This window comes from Balaenoptera physalus (assembly GCF_965194825.1).
Source record: "Balaenoptera physalus genome assembly, chromosome: 9".
Lineage (NCBI taxonomy): Eukaryota > Metazoa > Chordata > Mammalia > Artiodactyla > Balaenopteridae > Balaenoptera > Balaenoptera physalus.
Window position 1 is genome coordinate 1,883,181 of NC_138888.1, and position 25,476 is coordinate 1,908,656.

Below are 25,476 nucleotides of genomic sequence, written 5' to 3' on the forward strand. Positions count from 1 at the left end.
GCATGAACATTTACATCCACAAATTTAGAAATATAAAAAGAAAGGGAGAGATACAAACTCTCTGTCTCTCCTTTCTCACCTTTCACTGTAACAGAAATCTATCGACAGACAGATCAGAAATAAACCTTCCCAATCCCTTCTTCCTTTCTGCTTCACAGTAATAATAGAAAACAAAGATACCTTTACAGGTATACCCTGAATAACCTAAACGATGGCCACTGATGTCATAGATAAAACGGAGTTCTGGGACCTCGGGCAGAAAACAGAAACGGAGGCGAGTCATGTTCACGATGGAACTGACAGCTTCTTGTAGATCCAAGGCCCCTCCTTAGTAAAAGCACAGTCATCTCACAGGCAGTAACAAATGTGTAAAACTGTGGCTTAAAACAAAAATCTTAAAATTTTATCCCCTTCCGCAACAGGGATTCTACAAATGCTCTATTTCTGGCTCAAGTGTCAGAGCACATTTCTCCTCACTTGAGAGCTACGACAGATCCGGAGTGCCTCTGAAGGCGGAGGTAAGTCTTCCGAAGGGTGGTACCCCTACCACACAGACGAGTGCTTCTTCCAGAGGCTTTAAATGCTATTTAGAAACATTCTATACTTTTGCCTTAAAAATACGTAACACATTCATATGGTGCAAAATTCAAAAGGCACAAAAAGGACATGGTGAAACGTACCCTTCCCCACCTTGCCCCCTGCGTAGTCCTCCCCCCAGCCAGAAGCAAATCTTCAGAATCTATTTTATGCGTATATAATTAAACAACCCGATACTCATGTTCTTCTTTCTCCTGGCTTGCACAGGCGTTAGAATACTATTTCGGGTTACCAAACGGAATACGCAACATCCAGTCAAATGTCCAACATTTGGGACGCGCTTAAAATAGACCACTCTGAGCAAAGCCTAAGAATGTTTTTCAGGGCACTTTTGGTTTCACTGCACAGCATGTCTACACATCCAGGCCTGCTTCTGCCTCTGGCTGCCCCCAGGGCAAACCTCTGGGCAGCTGGGTGGACGATGGCCTGGGGCGGCTCTTTGCCGCCCGGGGGACTCACACGTTTAAGGAGTGCTGACCAGCGCTTCCGTGTCCCAGGCGCTGCGCTGACGCCAGAGGTTTGCGGTGAGAAAGTGAGCTCACGTCCTGGCCCCCAGAGAGCTTACGTTTTAGCGAACCAGTACAACAGGGAAGAAACTGTTTTCGGTACATACCAGGTAAAAAAGGAAACGTATTTGTCTCTCTATTTGCTCCATTCTTTTACAGTATGAAAGTAACCAACATGTGAAAACGTTAAGGAATCCTTTTCAGGAATAAAATAACAACAGAAGCTTGTCTTAGACTCTACTTTATGTATTATATCAAAATAGGTACTAAATATCCCTTGTTTCCATTTTTCTTTAAAAGAACAAAAAAACCAAAACTCCAAGTTTGGTTAATATCCAATGAACACCTGTATGATCAGTTTGGAGAAAATTCAACAAACCGATATAAGATGATGAAAGGTTGAGTAAACTTTATACGTGAGAAAGTTGTGATTGTTACATTCGACATGTAAAAATGACCCTTAAAATATAAAAACAGACAAAGCAAGTATTTCCATGTACTATTTAAGATGATAGACTCTAATGCACAAAATGTGAGAAACGAATTCCAAGTAAGAAGGTACAGCTCTGCCAACCAGAAATGAATCTCAAGCAGGAGAGCAAGCAGAGGCCAAGGACACCCTAAACCTGCTCATGATGGCAGCGAGCGCCTCGCGAGAAAGATACAGACACGAGCGGCACTCAGTGGGTGGCGGCCTCTTCCTCCTCAGCCTCCTGGGGTCACCGGACACGTGGCCCCGATCGGCGCTCCCTCCCCCACCCACCAGCCCCGCTCTCCTTCTGTCTCCCCCCCCACCCCCCATCCGCACCTCCTCCTCCCCCTGTGTCTCCCCCTCTTCCTCCCGGGGGCGCGCGGGGTCGAAGGACAGGAAGACAGCCGTCTCCCTCCTTTAGTCCGAATTCTCACTTAAAACTTAGCCTGAACAAAGACACTGGACAGTTCTGCAAAATAAGCTTCTGTTAAATGCAATGAATTCTGGATACGGAAGAATTAACTAGACAGGGATAAAATGAAAGTACATTAACCTCTTAAGAAAAGTTATCTATGTTAACTGAAAAGCCAACACACCCAGCACCTGGCCGGTTAACGCTGTTCTGCCCGTGAGGCTGGCAGGGCTTGAGAGGAGACAGCAGCAGGAAGCACAGCATTACCTTTGGAAGCGTGCCAGTCGTAGCAGGCTAAGCGACCCCCTCTCCCTGGGGTTAGCACGCATGCGCAGGGCCCAGGTGAAGGCGGCAGCGGCGGACAGAGGCCATGCAGACGCGTGCAGGGGAGAGAAGGAGAGGGTGCGCTGCAGGGAGGCGGCCGTCCAGGGGGAAAGGCACGCCCCGCCCCAGCCCTGGGCCGGGGGACACGGCAGCCGTGCTCCGCGCGGCGTGGGCACACTGCTGAGGGGACACCGAGACGACAGGGAGTCCCCGAGCAGCAGGGGAGCGGCCGTCAGTCCATCACAGGGAGACCCAGCCCGCTCCTTCCGCTGAGGAGCACAGCCCAACCCAGAGCAAGGAGCAAAACGACCTTCACCCCCGTCCCTCCAAAAGACAGCGGAAGCGCCCACCCACATCTCAAAAGCCTCCAACGACACCTACAGGACCTCGGCCCGAGCCCGAGGACACGTGCTTGGCTGACAACGTGCCCAGGGAAAGAGTCGTTCGTAACAAGTCAGCATCCACGAACACAGGGGAAATAAGTCCACTTCACTCCGCGTGCTGACTGGGCTCGGTCAGCAACGACACCTTAAAAAGACAGCGTGACCTGGTGAAGAGAACAGCTCTGGAGTGAGACAGACCCCGGCGGGCATCCAGGCCTCCTCCACCGCACCTGCTCACCTGCTCACTTGCTCACCTGCGCACCTGCTCACCTGCGAGTGCGGCGCGGAGCTGAACTTCGGGCACCTCTCCGGCGGGCAGCCCCAGCGCTCGGGCGCGTCAGGCTGACGGGGTCCCGGCTGCCCAGCTATTCGGACTACGAGTCTCTCGGGAAGCAACCCGAGTCACCTACGTACCTACTGCACAGCCTAAAGCAGCAGCTCGGTAAACGCTGACTAAAGCAGCAGAGGGCTGTGAAGGAAGCCGTGTTTTAACAAGCGTCTGACAGATGCTGTTGCCAGTACTTGGTGACAAGTAGGACACAACTAGCATTTATCTCGGATCCATCAGTTTCTCACACCGACAAAAAACTTCTACATGTTTCATTACCCGGGAGACCGTAAGGATGAAATAAGCAGTCAAAACAGCAATTCTCACTAGAATACAAGTTCCCAAGGTCAGAGGGTTTAATCTGTTTTGCTGGTGTTCTTCTATCTCCAAGGTCCAGAACAGTGTCTAACACATAGTAAGCATTCAATAAGTACTTGTCAAATAAATAAATGGATGAATTCTCATCCTGTCTCTGCTACCCACCCAAGTCAACTTTCCACTATTCATTTGAAAATTATCCTATGTCAGTTGCTATTTATCAACTCTCTCTGGGTTAATACTCCTATTTTCAAAAATTTCCGTTTGGGAGAAAACAATCATTAGTTTCTAGCACGTAATGCAGAATCTTGAAGGGCAGACCCAATGCCCAAAGATCCTAAAAACTTCTAAGTTCAAAAACAAATGGTTGTCCTCCAGCTGCCATTCACTGCCTCGGACCTCTGAGCACCAAACCCTCACCACTATCACGTCTGCAAACCACTGTGAGAAACCAAAGTCTCATGAACTTTCAGCCGGATAACTGAGAGACCAGGCAACATTCACATCTCCCTCACAAACAGCTAATCAATTTAAAAAACCTTCCAACATAATTAAGCGTAAAAACTACTACTTGCAGCACACGGCCACGGACTACTAATCATGGCGTATCAGTCAAAACAACAGCATTTCCCCTGTATCAGTATAACACAACCCAGTTGTGCCATGGAGACCACTGGACCACAAGTACCACATCTAATCATTAGTTAGTTATAATCTTGTAAACAAAAATAAATACTCAAGAATCAAAGAGAAAAACATAATTCCCGCCCAAGGAACCACAGATTATCTACATAACCAGTTTGTTTCTAGCTAACGTTTTCTATAATTACTTACTGAGCTTTATTTAAAAAGCAGTGCTGGGTGGGAGGGACAACACTCTCTTCTTCACAGCATTTTACAATAAAGGTCACATACCATCATTTTAACCAAATAAATAAGAAATGATGCAGTTCAGCTGAATGGTAAACAAACGTGTCACACATATACTAAATATGTGTACAAATACGTACACTACATACAATGTATGTGTATAAAACATTTCCTTAAGAATGTCAATGTATTTCTCTACCTGATGGCTAAGTTATAACAACAGCTTTAGCTTAAGAGAGCTCAACAAACGAAATATTTAGAAGGCTACCATGAACATAAACTTAGTCTATTATAATTTTAAAACTAAGCAAATATCGCTCCTCTTACAGCTGGACTTCTTAGATGTACTTAAATTTATAGATATTCTTTTGACATTGTTCATACATTAAGCAACAGTGTGATAAATACACACACACCTGCCTCTATGAAGTCTGTCCTAAGAGGAGTACATTTCAGTTTGTCATTTTTAGTAGTTTAAGTATTTTACAGGGTTATTTTGGAAAAAAAATTTTAAAGGGAGTATATCATTTAAACTTCTTAAACTCTCTATATTCACTATTTAAAATTTTGTTTTTCAGTATTCATTTCTGTGCATGTGAAGTTTATTTTTAATGCGTGAATATACATATCCTATAACCTTAATTAAGGGTTTTTGTTTTTTTAATAAATACCATCTTATGACGGCTACTTTTTTAAATAAGTGATCTTAAAATAAGGTTGTCAGTCAAAAGAAAGACCAGTTAAATAACATTCATTAAAAAGAATAAAATGCAAAGCTGAGAATGCACATTTGTAATGCCTCTCACCTGGGCTCAGCTCTACGAGGTAGGGCAGCTTCTCCGGCGGGAGTGCAGAGCCGTAGCCAGACCCATCAACTCGCTCCTTTCCGTGCAGGGGCTTCCCATCCACGTGCTTCTGGCTTTTCTTGGGGATGTAGTCTGGTGGCCTCCTCTTCAGCTGAAAGACTAAAATCCCTAAAACAGTAACACTGTAAATTAGCAACCAGACTCGAGTGTAGACGGCCAGCTGACTGGCAATCAACTGTTCAAAGATTTATCACGAAAATGTAATTTAATAACAACTCCCAGGGAATAATTAAGCAAAAGCTTACCCAATTTACACTTTCCCTCAACAGAGGAAATACTACTCTCTTGACGTGTTCTTGCAAACTCTAGCAAGCAATTTCCAACGATTATTTAAAATTAACACCTACCCAAGCATAGTACATGCATGAAAGACAACACTCCAGTTTCAGAATAAATGAATGTTTCTATTGGTAAAGAACCCTATGATCAATAAATACATTCATACACACATGTAATAATTAACTCAGAATTCAAAGCAATCTGACTTTAATAAAGTGTAACTTTATACCGTCGAGAAAAGGTACTAAGCAAGTGTATGTTTAAAACTCGCAATCTACATTCAAGTATGACAGGATTAACTGGCAGTCAGTTTTTATGTCTTTATTAATGCAAAGGCCCTCCACTGAGCAACAGGTAGCTTAAGATGTGTATCTGAAAGCAAGAAAACTGTTTCATAAAAAACATACCTTTAAACCCTCACTGCTTTGACATGATTAGGAGAAATCGTTCGGATGGTGAAGAGTCTGGATGCATTATATGAAATGACTAAATCACTAGATGGCATTTAGGGCTGAAGGCTATTTTCCCTATCACGACAAATCCGTCCAAACATCACCAGTGCAGGCGGTCAGCAGGGAAAGGATCCCGCTGCTGACAGATAACCATCTCCCACGTCCTGACACGGGGCGCAAGTCCAGCTTCTTCAGGACACGGCACTCCTGCTGCCACAAAACGGTCTGTGCCGCGTCTCCCGCTAGACTCACCAGCAGAGAGCGGCCCTCAGGATGCGGGGACCCCCTAGGAACCACCCAGCAAGTCCAAGAAGGGGGCAGAAACCTGCACAGCAAACAGCCCTCAAAAGACGCTGCCACGCGCACCCTCCTACGCCTTCCAGTAAGTTACACGACTAATATTCCAAGTCGGAGTGTAACGCATCACAGAGGTACTTCTTTGACAAATAAGACTACTCTTTACCTCGGTCATTCGGCCACTCCCTGAAGATCTGTAAAGGACACTCATCATCATCAAGGATAATTTCTTCAGCAGCTTTCTCATCAGAATGCTGGGCCCCCGGAGGAAGCATCACCTAGGAGGGAATAACAATGAACTGTGACCACACCCAAAAAGTGAATTAGCAGGTATTTAAAAGAAAGAATTTATTGTTTTTGAGAAAATAAAAAAGTCACTGTAGATAGAACTAAATTGGTCAAACACAATAAACAATTCTCAAAAACACGGACAGAAGTGAAGGAAAATCGTTTCCAATTAAAAGCTTAGCCAGCCGACTGGACCGTCTTCATCCACCTGCTTCTAAGCTCTCCGCCCTGCTCCCCGCCCTGCTCCCTGGCCCATACTAGTCTGAGTCTGCTCTTTGACAAACTCTCTTTTGGAAAGACTGCATGCAACAGTCAACCTGCGCGTAATTCCTTCAGGAAAGGTGACTGCAGAACCCACCTTTCATAACCAAACTTTTTAATACGGTAGTTTCAGCTAACATGTAACCTTTTAGGATAACCATCACATAACAACACAAGAGATTAGCTTACTTTTTCTTGTAGAAAATTCGTTTTTATGATTAAATTTTAATCAGATCATTTAGATGTATTACTGGGCCATTGATTCAACAAATGCTTTAAGCTACTGCATTCACCACACTCAAAAATCTGTAACACTGTATTACTCTTTATTCTATGTTTTTACAGCAAACGATTTTTCTCAATCGTTCGAGAAAACCCTCTGTAACACAGAGAAAAGAGCCAGTGACCAGGGCTCAGTCTCCGACGCCCTGTTGACTTCTGCCCCACCGCTCACACCAACCAAACCACGGTTACAGAAAATAGGAGACGCCAGTCACTGGCACCTGAAAATTATTTTCAACCTGGAGTTAATGTAATAATGTTATCCTAATAGACCTTACTCCCAATTAGATCATCATGCGCATATACCAAATGGGTTAGACTTCCGTAGAACTGTAAAACTTCTCTCTGCACTGCTGCAAATTACCCTAAAAAGACAAGTTTATTACAACACACCCTTATGCTAAAGTAACCAACCTTTCCTCACAGCGTCTTGTATTAAATGTAGTATAGTGGGCTTGGAACACACACTGCTTCAGGATCTGACCCTCACTCATCTCTTTAGTCACAGTCTTTGTCATGTATCCTCAGAGATCCAGTCACACAAGAACTCCTCCGAATTCTCGACTGGGCCATGAAATCTCATGCTTCCACGATCCCTTGTGCCTGAAAGGCCCGTCCCCAGCTTTCGGGTCTAGCTAGCGTGCCCTCTCACCTCTCAGCCCAAGTACAACTCCTCCAGGGAGCCTTCTCTGACCTCCGTTCTAATTTCAAGCTCCTTGCCTGTATTTCTTTCTCGGACTCTCTGTCTCCCTTTACTGTAACCTCTTCTGAAGGCAGCTCTTATTTTTGCAGCCCAGCACAGTATCTAACAAATAAGAGGAACCTACATATTTACTGAATAATTCACTGAATAGATATAATAGACGAATGAGTGAATATGAAAGAGCTACATATTACATGATGGATGAGATGGCAAGGAAACAAAGGATTTCTATCTCAAGGCTAAAACAATAATCAACTCCTAATTTATCCTGCCGAAAGCTTGCGAAAGAAGATGCGCGAGAACAGAGAAGAACAAACACCAGAACGAGGCGACCCTCAAAAGAAATCATCACATGATCTCAACAGGGACTGTCAGTAAAAGCCCAGTAACTTCATGACGCTGAGTAAGGTGTTCTTTCACTTTCTGATGATTTTCATCGGTAAAAATACGGCAGAAATTAAAGAAAGGAAAAAAATGTCATAAAGTTCACTACCACATATCCTATCAAATGCACCTTTATGGAACTGAGGATTATTTAATAGATTTATATACACTTAAAATTTAACATTCCCCTGGCGAACACTTGAGCGATCCCAAGTGTTCGGCAGTGGTAACTAAGCTCCTGCCCTTGGGCTCACAGCCTAACAGGGACCCAGCTGGAAAAGGGTCAGCCCTCTGTTTAGCAATGCAGACCCTATTTATACCACTGTTTTACTGGTTTTATCCTAAGAACAATTTTTACAGCAGTTATTAACCAAAACTATGAGGAACATGTATCAAAATCTACCATTATCCATGGACACAATTATTCTTTAGGTGTAAATGTATTTTCCATACATACACTAATGCTTGCTCCATATTGCTATTTCTCCTGAGCAGGAAAGCAAGGAAGCCAGCATGACAACAGGGTCCCCCTCTGTTTCAAACTCACCTGCAGGAGGAAAACGCCCAGCGTGGCCTGAATCTCAGGTTCTTTCCCTTTAGAGAGAATGCGTGATTATCCGGATGACCTATCCTCCCAACCTCGCCCGCCCAGCCCCTCCCCAAAGTAAGGCGGGTTTTCAGTCTCTTTCCTAATAAGACCAAAGGAAAGAAAAGGCGCAGCAAAAAAACAAATACTCGTGAGCAACCATCTATCTTCCTCCACCCTACAACGAAATGAGCTTTGCTGTATTTCTTTCTGAATTCTAAATAACACAGGCTCAACGTAAACAACTCAAATACAGAAAAGCATAAGGAGGAGGGGAAAAAAATCTGTGAGGTAAGTGTATTTTCCTGATCATGCTTTCTATAATTATGCATTTATTTTACATAAGAAGGTGCATGGCTTGATCACATGTAACATTTTAAAGTCTTCTGTTCCTCTCCCTCCCCTCATGTAGGTAGTTAAGCTGGTGTGTATCCTTCCTACGCATGTACCTTTCTTGGTGCTCACGTATACAAACACACAGAATTTTGTTGTTTGGTTTTATTGTATGGTGACTTTTTCCAAAAATAGGGTATTTTATAAAATGTAAATATGTCAAAATGTTTCATAATGACAAGGTATTCAAAATATTCCTTAAGTGATGAGTATTTAGTTTATTGCTATAACACAACACTGGGGAAAAAAGTCTTTACAGAAATACACTCAGGAATTTACTGGCTATTTGTTTATTTTGACGTTATAAGTAATATTTACCACCGTACTTCTAAAGAATATTTTCAATCTCAGACAGCACCTCCACTCTGAAACGGGTGCTGCGGAGGATGGCCACACAGCGATCCCCCAGACGCTCCTTCCCCGTCGCCGGGGACTACCTTCTGCCGTGCTAGGGTCTGTTCTGCGATACCCCGTTTTTCTCTTTCTTGGCCTCCGCCATGATTTTGCTGGAGAATGTCCTCCAGCACCTTACTGAGAAAGGCTGCGCGAGTGGTAAATTTTTGCCGTGTGTGTCTTGAAACGTCTTTATTCCACCCACCCAACGCTTGACTGAGAGTCCGGGCTAGAACTCAGTTCCCTCTGCATCAGAAAGCCCTGCTTCACTGAATTCCAGAGTCCGTGGTTACTGCTGAAGTGACTGGTGCACCTGTGTCCCCCAACCCTTCATACAAGCCCTGAATCTTCTTCTTTGGGGTCACTATCCTCTCTTTTTCTCTAGTTTCCTGCAGTTTCACTACACCTTGGTTTGGGCCTTTTTCAAAGCAACTGTCCCATTAGTTAGTGGGCCTGATTTTCAACCTAGAGACTCAAATCCTTCAGTCCTGGGAGATGGTCTAGCATTGTTTCTTTGGTAACTTCTCTCTCTCCATTTCCTGTTGCTTTTTCTACCTGGTCCTCCCTGGGCTAAATTTTGAGATATTCTGCACCGATAATCTAAATTCCCGACCCCCTCTCTTTCTGTCCTCTGGCAGATTTCCTCCGCTTGCTCCTTCATCCCTCCATCAACATCCTGCCCCCACCCGCTATTTATCTGGGCTTCTCGGTCCCCAGGAGCCCCCCGCACGCTCTCCTCCCTGTGCTCTGGATGCGCCATCCGTCCTGCCGCCGAGCCTCTTAGCTTTCCCACACTTCCATCTGCTTTGTCTCTTGTATCTCCGGGTTCTCTGATCTGTCTGTGTTGGTCTGTCTTTCATTTTAAAGGCATTTGCAAATGTCTATTGAGTCTGGGCCGTCCGCTCACACTGACAGCGAGTCACAGGAAAGCGGACGGCACCGGCGAGGATGGCTGCTGGACCAGACGTCCGAAGGTCAGCTTCCGTACAGACCTTTCTTCTCTAACCAGAAAGTGCCTTCTGGGAGGAATCCTTCAGTCTTCTGGGCGCAGCCTTCCCCTCCATCCTCCTGCTTGTGGTAAAGACCCTGCTATGCCAGTGACCCCCAAAGCCAAGGCCTCCTCCCCCATCCCTTTTACTCTGGCCTTCGGATGGAGAGACGACGCAGTAGATGGATGGGAAGGCAGTCTGCTGGAGGCTACTACTGCTTATAAAAACTTTCCACCCAATTTGTTTTCAGCCTAATTTTCAATGCCGCCTCAGAACGTGCTAGAGCCCCTCATGCCTGAGTCTGCTGGGGGCTGGGATACAGGCAGCTGCGTGCTTCCCCTCGGCCGGCCCCCTCTGCAGGTCCAGCAACTTAGATACGAACCCGCCCGCTTCCTCAGAATCTCATCGACAACGGCTCTGCCAGCCCTTCACTCATCTCTTTGTCCTCGCGCACGTCCACAGGGCTTTATTCCTTTTTTGTCATCTCAGTGGAATAAAATAAAATAGATGAGGAAACGGTTCCTCATCTACTTCCAGATGAAAACTGGGCTTTATTCATAAAATTACACATCTACCAAATGGTTTTTCCAACTGAATATAAAGTCTTAGCTTTTCAGCAAAAAGAAAAAAGCCATAAAACTCAAGCAAGGCCTTTTATTTAATTCTCTCTGTAGCAACACTAGAAAACACTGCTGAGAGCTTACAGAAGACCACTCTCTCTGTCCACAGCCTGGAAGACTGAACATTGTTAGGATTCTGATTCATCTACAGAGTCAATGCAAACCCAGTCACAACTCCAGCAGGTTTTATGTAGAAATTGGTAAGTTGGTTCTAAAATTTATTTGTAAATGCAAATAACCTAGAATAACCAAAGCAATTTTTAAAAGCAAAAGGAGAAAGCAAAATTGGGACTTTATATGATTTTAAGACTCACCATAAATCCACAGTAATCAAAACAGTTTGGTGTTGGCGAAAAGATATAAAATATATAAATGAAACAGAATAGATTCCAGAAATAGAACCAAACATATATGGCCAATTGATTTTCAACCAAGGTGCCAACGCACTCAGTGGGAGAAAAGAAAGTCTTTTTTTCTGTATCTGTACAAAAAAAAATGAGCATCGACCCTAATCTCACACCATACACAAATGTTACTTTGAAATGGAACACACAGACCCAAATGTAAGACCTAAAACTATGAAACTTCTAAAATAAAATATAAGTAAAAGTGTCTGCAGCCTTGGAGGAAGCGAATTCTCATACAGAAAGTACAGAGCACTAAAAAGTTAACGAGTTGGACTTCAACAAAATTAATAAATTGTTACTCATTGAAAGATACCATTTTAAAAATGAAAAGACAAGCCAAGCCACAGACTGGGAAAAAAATATTCGCAGTACATGTATCATACATAGGACTTGACATGTATACAGATAATCAGGGAAACTCAAATTTCTTCCACAATGAGATACAACTACACCCATGAGAAGGCCTAATAGTTAAAATCGTTGACCAAACCAAGCATGGGTGAGAGGCAGAGCAACGGGATCTCTCACACATGACTGTGGGGATGCAAATGGTATAATCAGGTTGGAAAAGAGTTTCTTTAAAGGTTACACATACGCCTCCTATGGAGCCATTCACTTGCGTATTTACTCAAGAAAAAAAGTACTTCTATGAGAAGACCTGCACATGTATGCTCACAGCAGTTTTACTGTAAGAGCCAAAAACTGAAAACTGGAAACAATGCAAACTCTATCAACAGGTAAATGGATGAACAAAGTGTGACATATCCATACAATGAAACACAAAAATACAAAGAGGCGTAAGGAAACTTCTGAAGGTGAAGGAAATGTTCATTGTGCTGACATGCCCAAACTGATGGTATTATAAACTTTAAATACATGTAATACACTGTACTTTAATTATTTCTCAATAATCTTGGTGAGGGCAAGAACTAAAACAAGTAACCACACTTTCATTATTTAATAATCAATTGCTAAGATGAGAGAAAGAAGGATATCTTCTTAAAAAAATCTACTTCCAATGAGATTCTGACAGAGAAATAATGGTTATAAAGAAGTTATTACATACTTGTGACTGACTTAAAGGTTAATAATTTTCCAAAAAGTTTGTCTTAGAAGAGAAAATCTGCTTGGTTTTACTTAGTGTCACCAATTCAACTCTGAGGCATAAAATTTCACTGTATTTCTTGAGTACCAGGGTCAAAGATACACCCTTTATCTCCAAGAAATTATGGATGACTACTAAACCTATCAGCCAAATGTTGGTTAATGATGAACAGCAAACCAAGATTTATTTAAAGTTGGGTCGTTATGACACATCTTAGTAAAAACCCTAAGAAAAAAATCATTAAAGCAGATTTTACTAAAATAAAATTGTTACCTATATATATGCAAAATAAAAACTGGAAGGATATACATCAAAATGTTAATAGTGCTTATCCTTTGGTATTAGAACTACAGAGGATTTTCTTCAATTTGCCTTTTTATACTTTTCTTAGTTTACAGCAGGAACACATATTACTCTTGCAATGGAAAGGAGAATGTTGTTTCTTATATATATTTATGCATGGTTTCAGTTTACCAGATTCTAAGTGATACAGTGTGGAGAAATTCAGGCTAAGTTTAACTTCATTTAAAGAATATCTTTCCATTTAAATGCAAAGTTCTAGCACGTGTAATACGGGTAAGTACCGACGTGGCAGGTACTCACGCGGGCAATGCAATAATCCTTAGGATTTTCTTTCTCCAGACCGTACTTCTCTAAAGCTTCAGCCACAGCGAAGTCTGCAGGATCTGTGGTAGACAGCAGGATCGTCTTGTAGGGAATATTTGGTTTTAAACTATCGGCATAAATTCTCAATGTTCCACCTGAAAAAAACATTGTGACATCTTTGATCACAACTTTTATTCCAATAACAGAGATCTGTATACTAATTCTATCCCCACTTCCTGGTAGGTGACACACACTGGCAGGGACATGCTGACCCAGTGATCCTGTGCTAGACAGGGTGAGTAATTCTGTGTGACTACGCTGTTTCTGTCCTCCCTTCAAGCCTACGCAGTTTCTAAATGTTTATTTATTTATTTATTTATGGCTGTGTTGGGTCTTCGTTTCTGTGCGAGGGCTTTCTCTAGTTGCAGCAAGTGGAGGCCACTCTTCATCGCGGTGCGCGTGCCTATCACTGTCGCGGCCTCTCTTGCTGCAGAGTACAGGCTCCAGACGCGCAGGCTCAGCAATTGTGGCTCACGGGCTTAGTCGCTCCGTGGCATGTGGGATCTTCCCAGACCAGGGCTCGAACCCGTGTCCCCTGCATTGGCAGGCAGATTCTCAACCACTGCGCCACCAGGGAAGCCCCCTACGCAGTTTTTATAATGACGAACTGATATCCACTGTGGGTAAAGGACAGAAAGGGAAGAAACCCCGGAGTTTCTGGAATTCTTTCTTCGATTGCTTTCTCATTGCCTTACCTATACAGCGTTAGACATCTACCTCCCCCATTTCCGCTACTTCCTGACCAACAATCTGAAACTTAAAAACCCCAAACAATATTAATCCCACTAAATAACTCAGTTTTTTAAAAAGTGAACCAGAAATCAGGACATTTCAGGTGCTGGAGTCCAAAGACATTTCATAAGGAACCTGCCACCAAGGCACTGGGCTCTATTTACATTTCCAGGTGCTGCAAACCAGAATGTCATTTCTAGCTGTGAACTCATTTGGGAGGAAAAAAGTCAACTAGAGCAGAGCGATTTGGATATCCTTAGCTTTTCTTTTTGTTAGTATATTTCTTTTTAATGCAATCCTACATATGCTATATTACTGACATTTGTGGTGTCATAATTTGCTTTTTACTTATGATCTAAGATTTTTAAGCCCTAAAATCTTAAGTCTAGCTGAAAGACTACTGGGGGCAGGCAGGCAACTCAGGCAAGGGGCCACAGCCCCATGTTACATGGGACCTCGGGGAGGCTTCCCGACTTCCTTTCCTCACATCTAAGTTAAAGAGCTAGGTTAAACATCTGTGGATCTCTTGAAGCAAATTCTAAATTTCTATGACTCCTTTTTGCCTCTTCTGAATTCTAATGCAGTGATTCTGGCTAATGAATATTTCTCACGCCCTCTTTTTCAATAAGTCTGGCACACCCTGCATTATGACAACTTGACTACAATAAAATAATGCTGGTCTTTTAAGAATAATCAGCAGTGACACGGGGAGGGGGAAGGGTAAGCTGGGACGAAGTGAGAGAGTGGCACGGACATGTATACACAACCAAATGTAAAACAGATAGCTAGTGGGAAGCAGCCACATAGCACAGGGAGATCAGCTCGGTGCTTTGTGACCACCTAGAGGGGTGGGGTAGGAGGGTGGGAGGGAGGGAGATGCAAGAGGGGGGAGATATGGGGATATATGTATATGTATAGCTGATTCAGTTTGTTATACAGCGGAAACTAACACACCACTGTAAAGCAATTATACTCCAATAAAGATGTTAAAAAAAAAAAAAAAAAAAAAGAAGAATCAGCAAGCCCAGGCTGGTATTAGACTGCGGACCTGCTGACACAGGCCAGGGGTCAGGCTGTCTCCAAACTCACAGGGATTAAGGCCCCCCCACCACCCGTCCCCCCCCCACCGCCCGTCCCAACGCTGAGGACGCAGCACAGACTGGTCACTGTCCTCGGCGCCAAACAGCTTGCAACCTGACTGCGGGGTCGAAATCACGGGGAGAAAACGAACAAGAAACAACATGAAGACATAAAATAGGACATCAGAAACACAAAACGTAGGGGAGGGAAGTAAAATATGCAGATCTTTTACAATGTGTGTGAACTAAATGACTACTAGTTTACCACAAGTAGATATAGATCAACATATACGAACCCCATGGTACCCACAAATCAAAAACCTACAATAAACACACAAGAACTAGAAACAAAAAGACACAAGAGTACCACTAAAGAAAATCATCAAAATACAAGGGAAGAAACAGAAAGAAGACATGAACAGAGAAGTACAAAAACTAGCAGAAAACAAGTCATAAAATGGCAGTAAGTACATACCTATCAATAATTACTTCAAATGTCAATGGACTAAATGCTGCCATCAAAAAACACAGGATGGCTGACTGGATAAAAAACCAGAACCACCTATGTGCTGCTCACGAGAAACTTACTTCAGAGCTAGTGACCCACACAGACTGACAGCGAGGGGAAAGAGAAAGGTATTTCATGCAAGCAGAGATGACAAGAAAATGGGGGTGGCAATACTCCTGTCAGACAAAATAGACTTTGGAGCAAAGTCTATGACAAAAGACAAAGACGGGCATTATAAAATGATAAAGGGATAAATACAAGAAGAATACTCAGTTCATATATATGCACCCTGTACACGAGCACCTAACTATATAGACAAGTACCAGCAGACATAAAGGGAGGAACTGACGATAACACATTAGTAGCCGAGGACCTAAATCCCACTTACATCCATGGACACATCAATAAGTAAATAAACGGATACAGTCTAATTCAAGAGGTTTTTAGTTTAAAAGCATAATACCATGGTATCATCACAACAGAAATACATACCTCCCAATTTCCTAAGGAAGGAGAGACAGAAGAAAAGTTAACACTTTAAAATTCTACCATCGACTAAAATCTGTTTGTATAAATATACATTTCAGTTCTAAAATTAAGGGAGGATTATTCCCCTCTTCAGAAGATGAAGAAAGCGTGGCCCACGGAACACAAGGGTCCCTACCGGAACCCAGCTCCAGAGTCCGTGTCCTAGCACTCCACACCTCCAAGGCTGTTCACAAGAAAACTGAGGCAGAAGAGGGCTGACTCCCAAGGGCATTCTGAGGTCAATTACACTTGGAAGACATCAAGAAAGTAAATACATCTGAGTGTTAAAAATACTTTATGAGCTCTGGGGCCAAGGCTTGTTACAAGTTATGACTTCTGATGTGCCGTGAAGTGAGTCAGGCAGATCTCTTTAAGTACGTCATCAGAACTTGGGGAACCAATGCTCGGGTTAACAAGACAGGAAAATTACAGACTCGGCTGTTACTCTCAGGGAACCTTACACACCCGTGACAACATTCTTCACCAACCTGAGAGCTAAACTAACAGCCTCAGTAGGTTATAAGGATAGAGTTTTCTAAGTTGTTTATTAAAAACCAACCAACAGAACACTTGAACTTACTATATTTGACTGCCTTAATATTAACCACAAACAGCTATTCTGCCAACAGTATCCAGTTTTTTAGGGTTTCCTAGGAGCTTGTACAGAAAAATGTTCCTTCCACCCAACCATCCCTGTAACAGACAAGCTCTACTCTAGTGGGTGTTTTGCTGTTTCTTCTCCTAATTCTCTGGAGGTTATGTTCCTGTTTTCTCGGCCTACTTCCCAACAATGGCCGTGTATTACCTGTATACTTCCTACCTCCACCAAATCTCTTCCAGGCCCAGGATGTTGCATCCCGAGAACAGCTTGCTCCCGAATCTCTCTCTCCGCCTGGCACCGCTGGCTAGTACTCCGCCACCGAGCTGGCAGCCTAAAGGCATCCCCCCCGCACCACGCCGGCCGCTCCCAAGACACACAGACGAAGCCCGTCTTCTCCTCCGGATGCTCCTTCATCCACAGACCCACAGCCATCCAGCTCAAAGCAGGGCGCCATCCTGAAGGCCTCCTCTCCTCAGAAAACTCAGGCTGGTGCTGCTTCCAGATCATTCTCTCTCTTAACACTGCTCCCGCTTTTCTCTCTTCATGGCCACTGGCCCCGACGGAGCTCAGAGACTCGGTCCTGCCGGGGCCACACAAGCCTTCGAAGGGGGACACCTGCTTCTGACCACAATTCCCTCAAGTCAACCCTCGATTCTGCTCTCAGAGTAACCGCTCCAGACTGGAGGCCTGGGCTAAACTGAAAGCATTCTCAATCCCTAGCTTAAAACTCTTTCAGCAGTTTATGAACCGATCGTATCAAATATTTCCATCAAAGTACCCCCAATGGCACAGGAAAACAAATGTGGATCTCTGGGGACACAGGCTGAAGTTACCTGCAAAAAGTTTCCTGCTTTATCTTAACAACATACGTAACGTTGCATCCTGACCCACATTAAAGACACACTTTTTATAAAAAGATTTTGTTAAGTTACTTATAAAAACGGACACTCTAAGCCAGCTACCCTTAGTCTGACTCACATACCCCTGAGCCTACACTTGAATATCCCTCAAGGGGCCACTGAGGAGGTTACTTCCGGAACGACGCCAGACTCCTCCCCGTGCTCGGAAGCGCGGTCAGCACGTGGCAGGTACAGCTGAGCATTCTCGCCCTTCCTAAGACTTTACTACATTTCTCCTTCCTCACCTTTGTAGTTTCTCCCTCCTTTCTCCTTACTTTCTTTTTCTTGTCTTTTTCAATTCCTGCCTGAACAAGACAGAATATATACAAACAGATAATCATTTAGGTCTCAAAAGCCATCTATCAAATTATTTATAGAACTAATAAGTCTCTCAGTGTCCTAGTTTTTTTGAATCACCAATACTGTAATTCCCATGAAACGTATAATTAAGACTCAGTTCACACAGGCACAAAGGGTCAAAACAAACATGTGATGCTGGAAAGACAACCAGGTTTCAGGGCCGGCTCCCACCGTGGCTGGTGCTGTATGACACGCCACCCTAACACAAAGCTCTGAGCGAGCTCACAAGAAATGGGGTCACCAGCAATCTCTGTCAAGTGGGCAGAATCAAGCAACCACGCATTTCAGAACCATGGTCCACAGACTACCTCGTGAATGGAGATAAGGTAAGAGAGACCACTAATAAAATAGAGAATAACGCCGCTCCCAAGAATATGACGCGAGTGAGGGCACAGCTTCCCCTGACAGATCCAGCCTGCTGCCACATAAACATATCGGATAATAAGAGGGTCTGGATAGGGACTAACACCCTTTGACTCAGCCTTGGAGCCGAGAGAATGGCCCACAATTAAGCAACCTTCCCGACCAAAACTGCTATAAATCCGGCTTCAGAGAAAAGCCGCCAGTCCCAACACTCAAACCCTAAAACTAGGGAGTAAGCTAGCAGGTGCGCAGCATGCAACAGGGCGACGCTCCGCCCTTAAGCGCCTGAGTGCAGCGCTCCGGAAGAGCCACAGAGGCGATGACTTACCAGGTCACACATCTTTAGGAAAGCCTGGATCAACGATACAGCCTTCTAATACAATGATTTTTTTTGAAACAAATGATTATGCTATTATTTTTTAACAAGTAAAACTACTTTATTTTACTTGCTGAGTATAATTACAGGTTAATTACAAATAAAAGTTTTATATCAAATGGCTAAAAATACACAAAACCAATTTATAGCTCACAGAGTAGTCATGTGTTTTAACTTCTCGTTTTAACCTTTATTTCCCTCAGCAATACAGGGTGATCTCGAGGAAACATCACAGTGGGACATGTGTACAGGATGTTGCCTTTGATTCAAGGGGTCCACAGGGACAAAAAAGCTGGACTTCTCTAAAGGTACCTTGTTTTGCAGATGTGACTTAGAAACTGTTAAACAACACTAAAATTTAAAGAAGCAAACCTTCAAAGTCAAACGGAAAATAAAACAAATAAACCTAAGTGTAAGTCAATGTGGGTATATAATCACATACACAGGAATCGAATATGCGATTTCAAACACAGCACAGATTTCACAAAAGGCTTAAAATGTTTTCAGTATCATATTGTTATTAATAATAGCCCTATTTTGATTTTGGTATTATAACTGATTAATATAATTATGTTGTAAATAATTATTCTGTTGTTCTTAGGAGGAAGAATTTTACCTTGAGAAAAGACACCCAGATTTTCTAAAATCAAAGTAGTAAAAAACCAAGTATTTCCTAAGCTCCGTCCGCTAAACAGGCTTAGAAGCAAAGACCAACCAGTAACAGGGAGCACCGCTAGCAACCAGATACTCATCCCAGCAAAGGAGCAGGATTCCTCCGGGCAAGAGCCGACCCCTAGGCTGGGGCAGGAGAGCACGAGGTGAGCAGACAGCCCAGCCTACAGGGAAGCTCTCAAGGTCACTGGGCCATGTCACAGACTCGGGTGCCAGCTGGAAGGCAGCCCCGCTGGCTCGAAGCGACCATTCAAGAATCAGCAAGGTCGATAACCGCGACAGATGGACAAACATTGAGAAGCTTTACATCCACGAGTTTATTAAAATTTTACAAACCACTGCTCACCTGCGGATGACACTAAGGTGAGTATTTCTGTCCCACCGCCTCCCACCAAAAACCCTAACCCTGTATCTGTATCTAATCAAGGAAAACAAGAGGAAAAAAGCGGTAAACCGCACAACAGGATGCCATCAGCAAAACCTACAAGACATTCAACCTAGGGTTTTAAAACAAACCAACAAATAAGCAAAGTGAGAGGTAAAATACAAGAGAGGAGAGGGGATTTTAGAATGAAAGACATAAAAGACAAATTAACCAATTGCAAATGCAATATTTAGGTTTTATTTGTATCCTGACTCAACTAAAGGAATTATCTGAGGCAATCAGGAAGATCTGAACAATGACCAGGTATCTGATGATTTTTAAGGAATTACTGTCAATTCTTTTCTATGTGATAATGGTACTATGGTTTGCTTTATTTTTGTTTTTGCTTTTTTACAATTGTTACCTTTCAGGAAAATGTATCAAAATATTTATGGATGAAATAATGAGAAAGTTGGGATTTGATTCAAAAATAACACAGTCTGGGAATGAAAGCAATATTTGTAGAAGCAGAGATGAAACATGTGTTAATTATGAAAGCTTGCTTGGTAATAAACACATGGGAAGTTCATTATATCTCTATTATTTTGTATATATTTGACATTTCCCAGAATTAAAAAAAAAAAAAAAAAAAAAAGCCATACTGGGGATAAATACGTAACTAAACGTATTGAAGGCAAAACTGACTTTGCACCAGACACACATGGCACACACTTGCTATGAACAGGCTACATCACCCATTAACTTTACTTATTCAAGGCCTCATGCATATATAAAAAGGATTATTAAATTAATAGACTTTACAACAGATATAACAGAAAAACAATTCAAAGTCTGCACCTGAATCAGGTCGCCCATCTGAGCTCCGAAATTCCTGCATTCTCTTTTCCAGTTTTTGTTGTCTCCGTCGTTTCATAACCACCTCGGGATTAGAAATTGTTCGGGTAAAGCTAGTTTCAGGCATGTCTTTGTAAACCTCAGCAGCCAGTCGAGAATTTTCACTGTAAGGAAAAAACGGCAATCACAAGATTTTTTAAATTTTATATTAGAAACAATTATACTGAAATCATACAAAACTCAAAATGGCAGATGTTATTTGGCTACACAGTTCTGCCATGTACCATTCACCATGTGCTAATTACTACGGATAAAGAATAAACTTCCTCTCAATACAAGCTAAAATACTGAAGCAAGCAGAAATTTATAATTATAATTTTATAGTGAGTTTATAGAACTTAATTATTGAGTATTCATTAATAAAGCTAGAAGAAAAATGTATAAATTATACATTTCAGTTATCTCTACCACGGTTATCTTAAAATAGACTAAATGAGGGATACAACATGCCAACCACTAGAAATAAAGGACTGAACATACTTTAGTTTAGTAAAAATCTGTCTTCAAATTACAGTAAATCTTGAAGAACTCAAACAGCCTGATTTTTTAACAACTAAGAGATTTACCACCATTCACTCTCTTGAAGCTAAAGTTTTAAAAGGAAATTGCTCCAAAAGTTCCTATAACGAGTCAACTGTATAGAATGATGAGTTGAAATAAATATTTAGGTAAGATTGATATGCTTGACTAAATTTTGATAAATATACTTTAAGGATGCCATTTTTAAAATCATAAAATAATTTCATTAAGTCACTCAAGCTTCGAATCAATCAAGTTAAACTTAACTCATTTTAAGTAGCTCATTTCCTTAACACAAATAATTTATCCCCCTATAAACTAAATAAATAGAACAAACTGTAGCCGAAGTTTTAAACTCTCCTTTTCCTTGATATTTTTCATATATGAACAATCTATGTATACAAGTTCTTTCTCTTGCATAAATACACTAAGTAGAGCCTTACTATGTAATACTATAGTCAAGAGTTCATGTGCATCCCATAGGCATCTCTGCCTAACAGATTAATATCTAAATCCATTTTGGATGCACTCTACAATGGGCTCAAATTCCCCTCTAAAATAAACTCCCTTCACCGACAAATGGTTAATATCCTCAAGACACACACAACACTTAGAATCAACCAAAAAATGGAAAAAAGACCTGAAGAGGTCACCGCAGCAGCAGCAGAATATAAACAGTTAATAAACGTGCAGAGCGACATCTACCTTGTTAATGATACAGTAAGCTCGAGTTATTGAAGGTCTCACATACTGCAGAGACCGTACTCTGCTCTGTTACACTCAGCAGTACTAAGGGTATGGAAATGAGAGGGCACGTGGGCTGTGGAGACCTTTCCAGGGGCTGTCTGGCAACACAAGCATCCCAAGGTGTCTCTGAGCCATTCTTCCAGAACATTTCCTTAGGAAATATTCACCTGCGTCCTCAAAATTGTAAAAACAAGGATATTCACTGGAGTATCATTTATAATACCAAAAAAACCCTGTAAACTATCCACAAGTACATGAAAAGGGCTGGTTTCATAAATTATGGGAAAACTATATGATAGAATACTGCACAATCATTTAAATTATTTAATATGTATGTTTTTTGGTGAAAAAATATATATTTTGACTATGTGTATTTATGTGAAATACATATAATTTTAGTGGGAAAATGTCATGTGAAAAGTTCTGGTTTCAAAAGACTGATAATACTTGCTTAAAAACTCTCTACATAGATATACGAAGCGTACATACTTGTGTTGCATAAACAAACTACGGCTCTCTTTGGGTTCATAGGTGACAAGAAACTCCTTTTCCCTTTCTGGCAAATCTACCTACTCTGACTTTCTAAAATAAGCTGTAAACAGAATACTACGCCATCAACTCCAAGGCAAGGAAGAGGCCTAAGAGAAACCACGACAACAGAATGAACTGAACTGAACGCTCACGAGGCCACACCGAGGCCAGGAGGCTCCACGTGAGGAGGAAGGCCAGCTTCTGCTCACGTCTCCTTTCCGTTACAGCGAAACACAGCGGTTTCCCTTATTCCCTCAGCTCCGAGGTCAGAAGCTCAAACCCCTTCAGACAGGTAAAGACACCTGTGATGGGGCTGCTGGGAGAGAATAAGGAAGGGGGCGGGCGGGGGCTGGAGTGAGCCTGAAAAGCGAACACCAGCTTTTCTCACTGGCCTTGCCAACGTCTGATCAGGTGTAAAGCGTACCCGAGGTGTCTAAGAATCCACCGCTGCCTTAAGGACCAAAACAACAGCGATGAGAGGAAAGGCCAGGCAGAGGTGCAGAGCACCCTGACAGCCACGGTCCCCCCGGAACAGCCATACTGTCCGTCAGGCCGCAGCTTTAAGACGACCGAGCACCGCGAGGCCGGCTCTGTGAGCAACGCGCGCTGCGCAGTCGGAGCCCCACCGGCTTCCCGCGACGCCGCGGAGCCAGCACACGCCCAGCGCGCTCCACTGACACGCACCCTCTTCGGCCTTCACCTGGTAACTCAGTGAGGTCCGCTGCACGAAAAACACTGGGCTTAGAACACAAAGAAACAGGGATATTTCCTAAATTAACTTACGTGTCATCCCCGTGGAAAGGTCTATCGTCTCGATCAGACGCCTGCCTCATTGCCTCTTTTTCTCTCTTCTTTTTTTCCTTCTTTTCTTTCTTTGAGAGAGTTCTCTTGAAGTTCTGGATAACACCTTCTTTTTCCTGCTTTTCAGGTCCGTTACTTTGAGCCTTCTGATAAAAGTAACATTATCACTACACTGGCTATGACACAGAATGACATAAAGCTGTCTATGGCTTAGCTAACGTCACCTCACACGCTGCGGCCAGAAACAGAGCCACTGGAGCCGGGGAAGGTCTGGGCTGAGAAATGCTCTTTGTCTCGATGGGCCAGCAGTTCCGTGAGTGTACTGATCAAAACTTACACATTCAAGATCTCATTTCACCGTGTGTAACTTTTATCTTAATTCAAAACTAATAACCAAGGAAGCAAACACACAAGAAAATCCAAACCCAGTTAGAAAACTGGGGTTGGAATCACACCAGTTTATTTATTATTTTTAATAAATAAAAATCCAAATTAATTTACAGGAAGTAACTTAAATAAAAGGAAACTAATGAAAATATGGAAATAACTGTTTGAATCATCATCTACTTTAAATATGTCTTCTTTAACTTCAAAAGAAATGTTAAGAGTAGCCCTAATAAACTGGCTTTTATGAAGCAAAGTTGTAAGTATTGTGTTTGTGCAAAAACTTCTAATTTCTTTTCCAGATCTTACTTGTTTCCTTATTCTTAATTTATAACTTGGCCTGCCAGCAGATGACACAGAGACAGATTATTTTTTATATGACTTCATAGGTTGGCTGGTAAAGAATCACGGAAAATAAAAGATTATCTTATTGGGAAAGAAAACTGCCCTCTGCTTTGTGAGTGAGCATCTCCGTTTCCCTGCAAGCTACTCCAGCACCCTGCTGTCATCCTGACCCCAGAAGAGTTCTACTACATAGCAAGCAGCGTCTGTGGCTCCGTGAAAAGGTACATCAGCTGAAATCATGGTGCAGAAACAAAATAAAACATGGACACACACACACACACAAAAGTATCCATTCTTGTATCATATGTATTTGCCACAAAGGCAATAAAAGTCCCTGGAGCGCAGGAACAGGAACACACAGGACACGGCACAGACAACGTGAAAACCGCTGCCGAAAGTAAATAATGGTACTTTCCCCTCAGTCTGCTGGGGCAAAAAATGAAATACAAGATTTTTCTCAAAATATTCTTAACCTCTGCATTTGCTATCACTCGTCAATACTGAATTCTAGTGTAAGAGGCCACTTGACTTAAAACAGAATTATAATTATTTTAAAATTGTATCAATATTTCATAGTATTCCACATAAAAAGAACAGTAGCACAGGAATTCCAGACATCCTACTACCTGAGAAAGTTTTAGACTCACTCTATTTCATCATCCAAAGAAACTCAAGAAAGTTTACTAATTTCTAACCTTACACATATAACATGAAAAGGGTCTTAAATATGCCTTATTAAGTTGTATCTAAAAGTTCACATATAAATAGGTTATTAAAGTTTTATTTTCCCTTCTGATTCTTATTAAAACCTATTTTGACTTTATAATTTAGGGAAAAAAACCTGAAGCTGATTTGAACATTAAGCCTCTTAGGAACAAAAGCTTACATAACTCTTCTTTGAAAAGGAAGGAGTAATATTTTGGATTATCCAGTGAAACAGAGGATGAAGCAGGGAGAAGCTGGGCTACTTTTAAATTACGTTCCAGGATGGGGGTAAAAGGGTAGTTTCGGAAGAGAAGCGAAACAGAGAATGAACCCCTCCGACACGACACGCGGTCAGACACAGGCCAGGCACAGCACGGGCCGAGACCCAAGGCCTCACCTTAGCAGGAATGGCATCGTTCTCATTCTTAAGAACAAATCTGCCCTCTCGATCATCCTTATTCCAATTCAACTGCACAACAAGGGGTTTCTCGTCTATATCCAATCTTCTTTCTTCTTCACAACATGAAAAGAAAAAAAAATAAGCCATGGTTATCTAATGGCACTAGCCAATACAACATTCTGATACACATTAAATTTTATAGACAAAACGTACCTAATTACCTTGATTACTTCCTGATAGGCTGAAGTGTAACTCACAACGTGAAGTTAGAGTTTCAATGACCAACTCAGTATTTTGGTGCTACTGTGTGTGTACTACCACGTGTCCAATGCCAGACACGGACCAGGCACAGCTTCCTGACAACACTTAGAATCTAACCCAGAAAATAAGAGAACTACACATGGACTAGAAAAAAATATAAGCAGGGCTTTGCCATACGTTTGTTTCTATAAGTCAAATTCTCTCA

The 25,476-nt window shown here is 42.3% G+C and overlaps 1 protein-coding gene across 13 annotated transcripts in view; it reads right to left on the bottom strand.

Annotated features, from left to right (window-relative positions):
* AFDN (afadin, adherens junction formation factor) overlaps positions 1 to 25,476 on the bottom strand; it is a 135,641-nt gene that overhangs the window by 67,950 nt on the left and 42,215 nt on the right. For 6 of the 13 annotated variants that reach the window (XM_082475845.1, XM_082475851.1, XM_082475843.1 and 3 more), the window contains exons 3-8: positions 25,008 to 25,123; positions 23,159 to 23,322; positions 20,522 to 20,682; positions 13,119 to 13,276; positions 6,271 to 6,382; positions 5,017 to 5,184 (exon numbers count right to left, since the gene is read on the bottom strand). In XM_082475845.1, coding sequence (XP_082331971.1) covers positions 5,017 to 5,184; positions 6,271 to 6,382; positions 13,119 to 13,276; positions 20,522 to 20,682; positions 23,159 to 23,322; positions 25,008 to 25,123 — 879 coding nt within the window. The remainder of the gene's footprint in view (positions 1 to 5,016; positions 5,185 to 6,270; positions 6,383 to 13,118; positions 13,277 to 20,521; positions 20,683 to 23,158; positions 23,323 to 25,007; positions 25,124 to 25,476) is intronic. The other 7 variants (XM_082475852.1, XM_082475848.1, XM_082475846.1 and 4 more) reach the window with 4 other exon arrangements.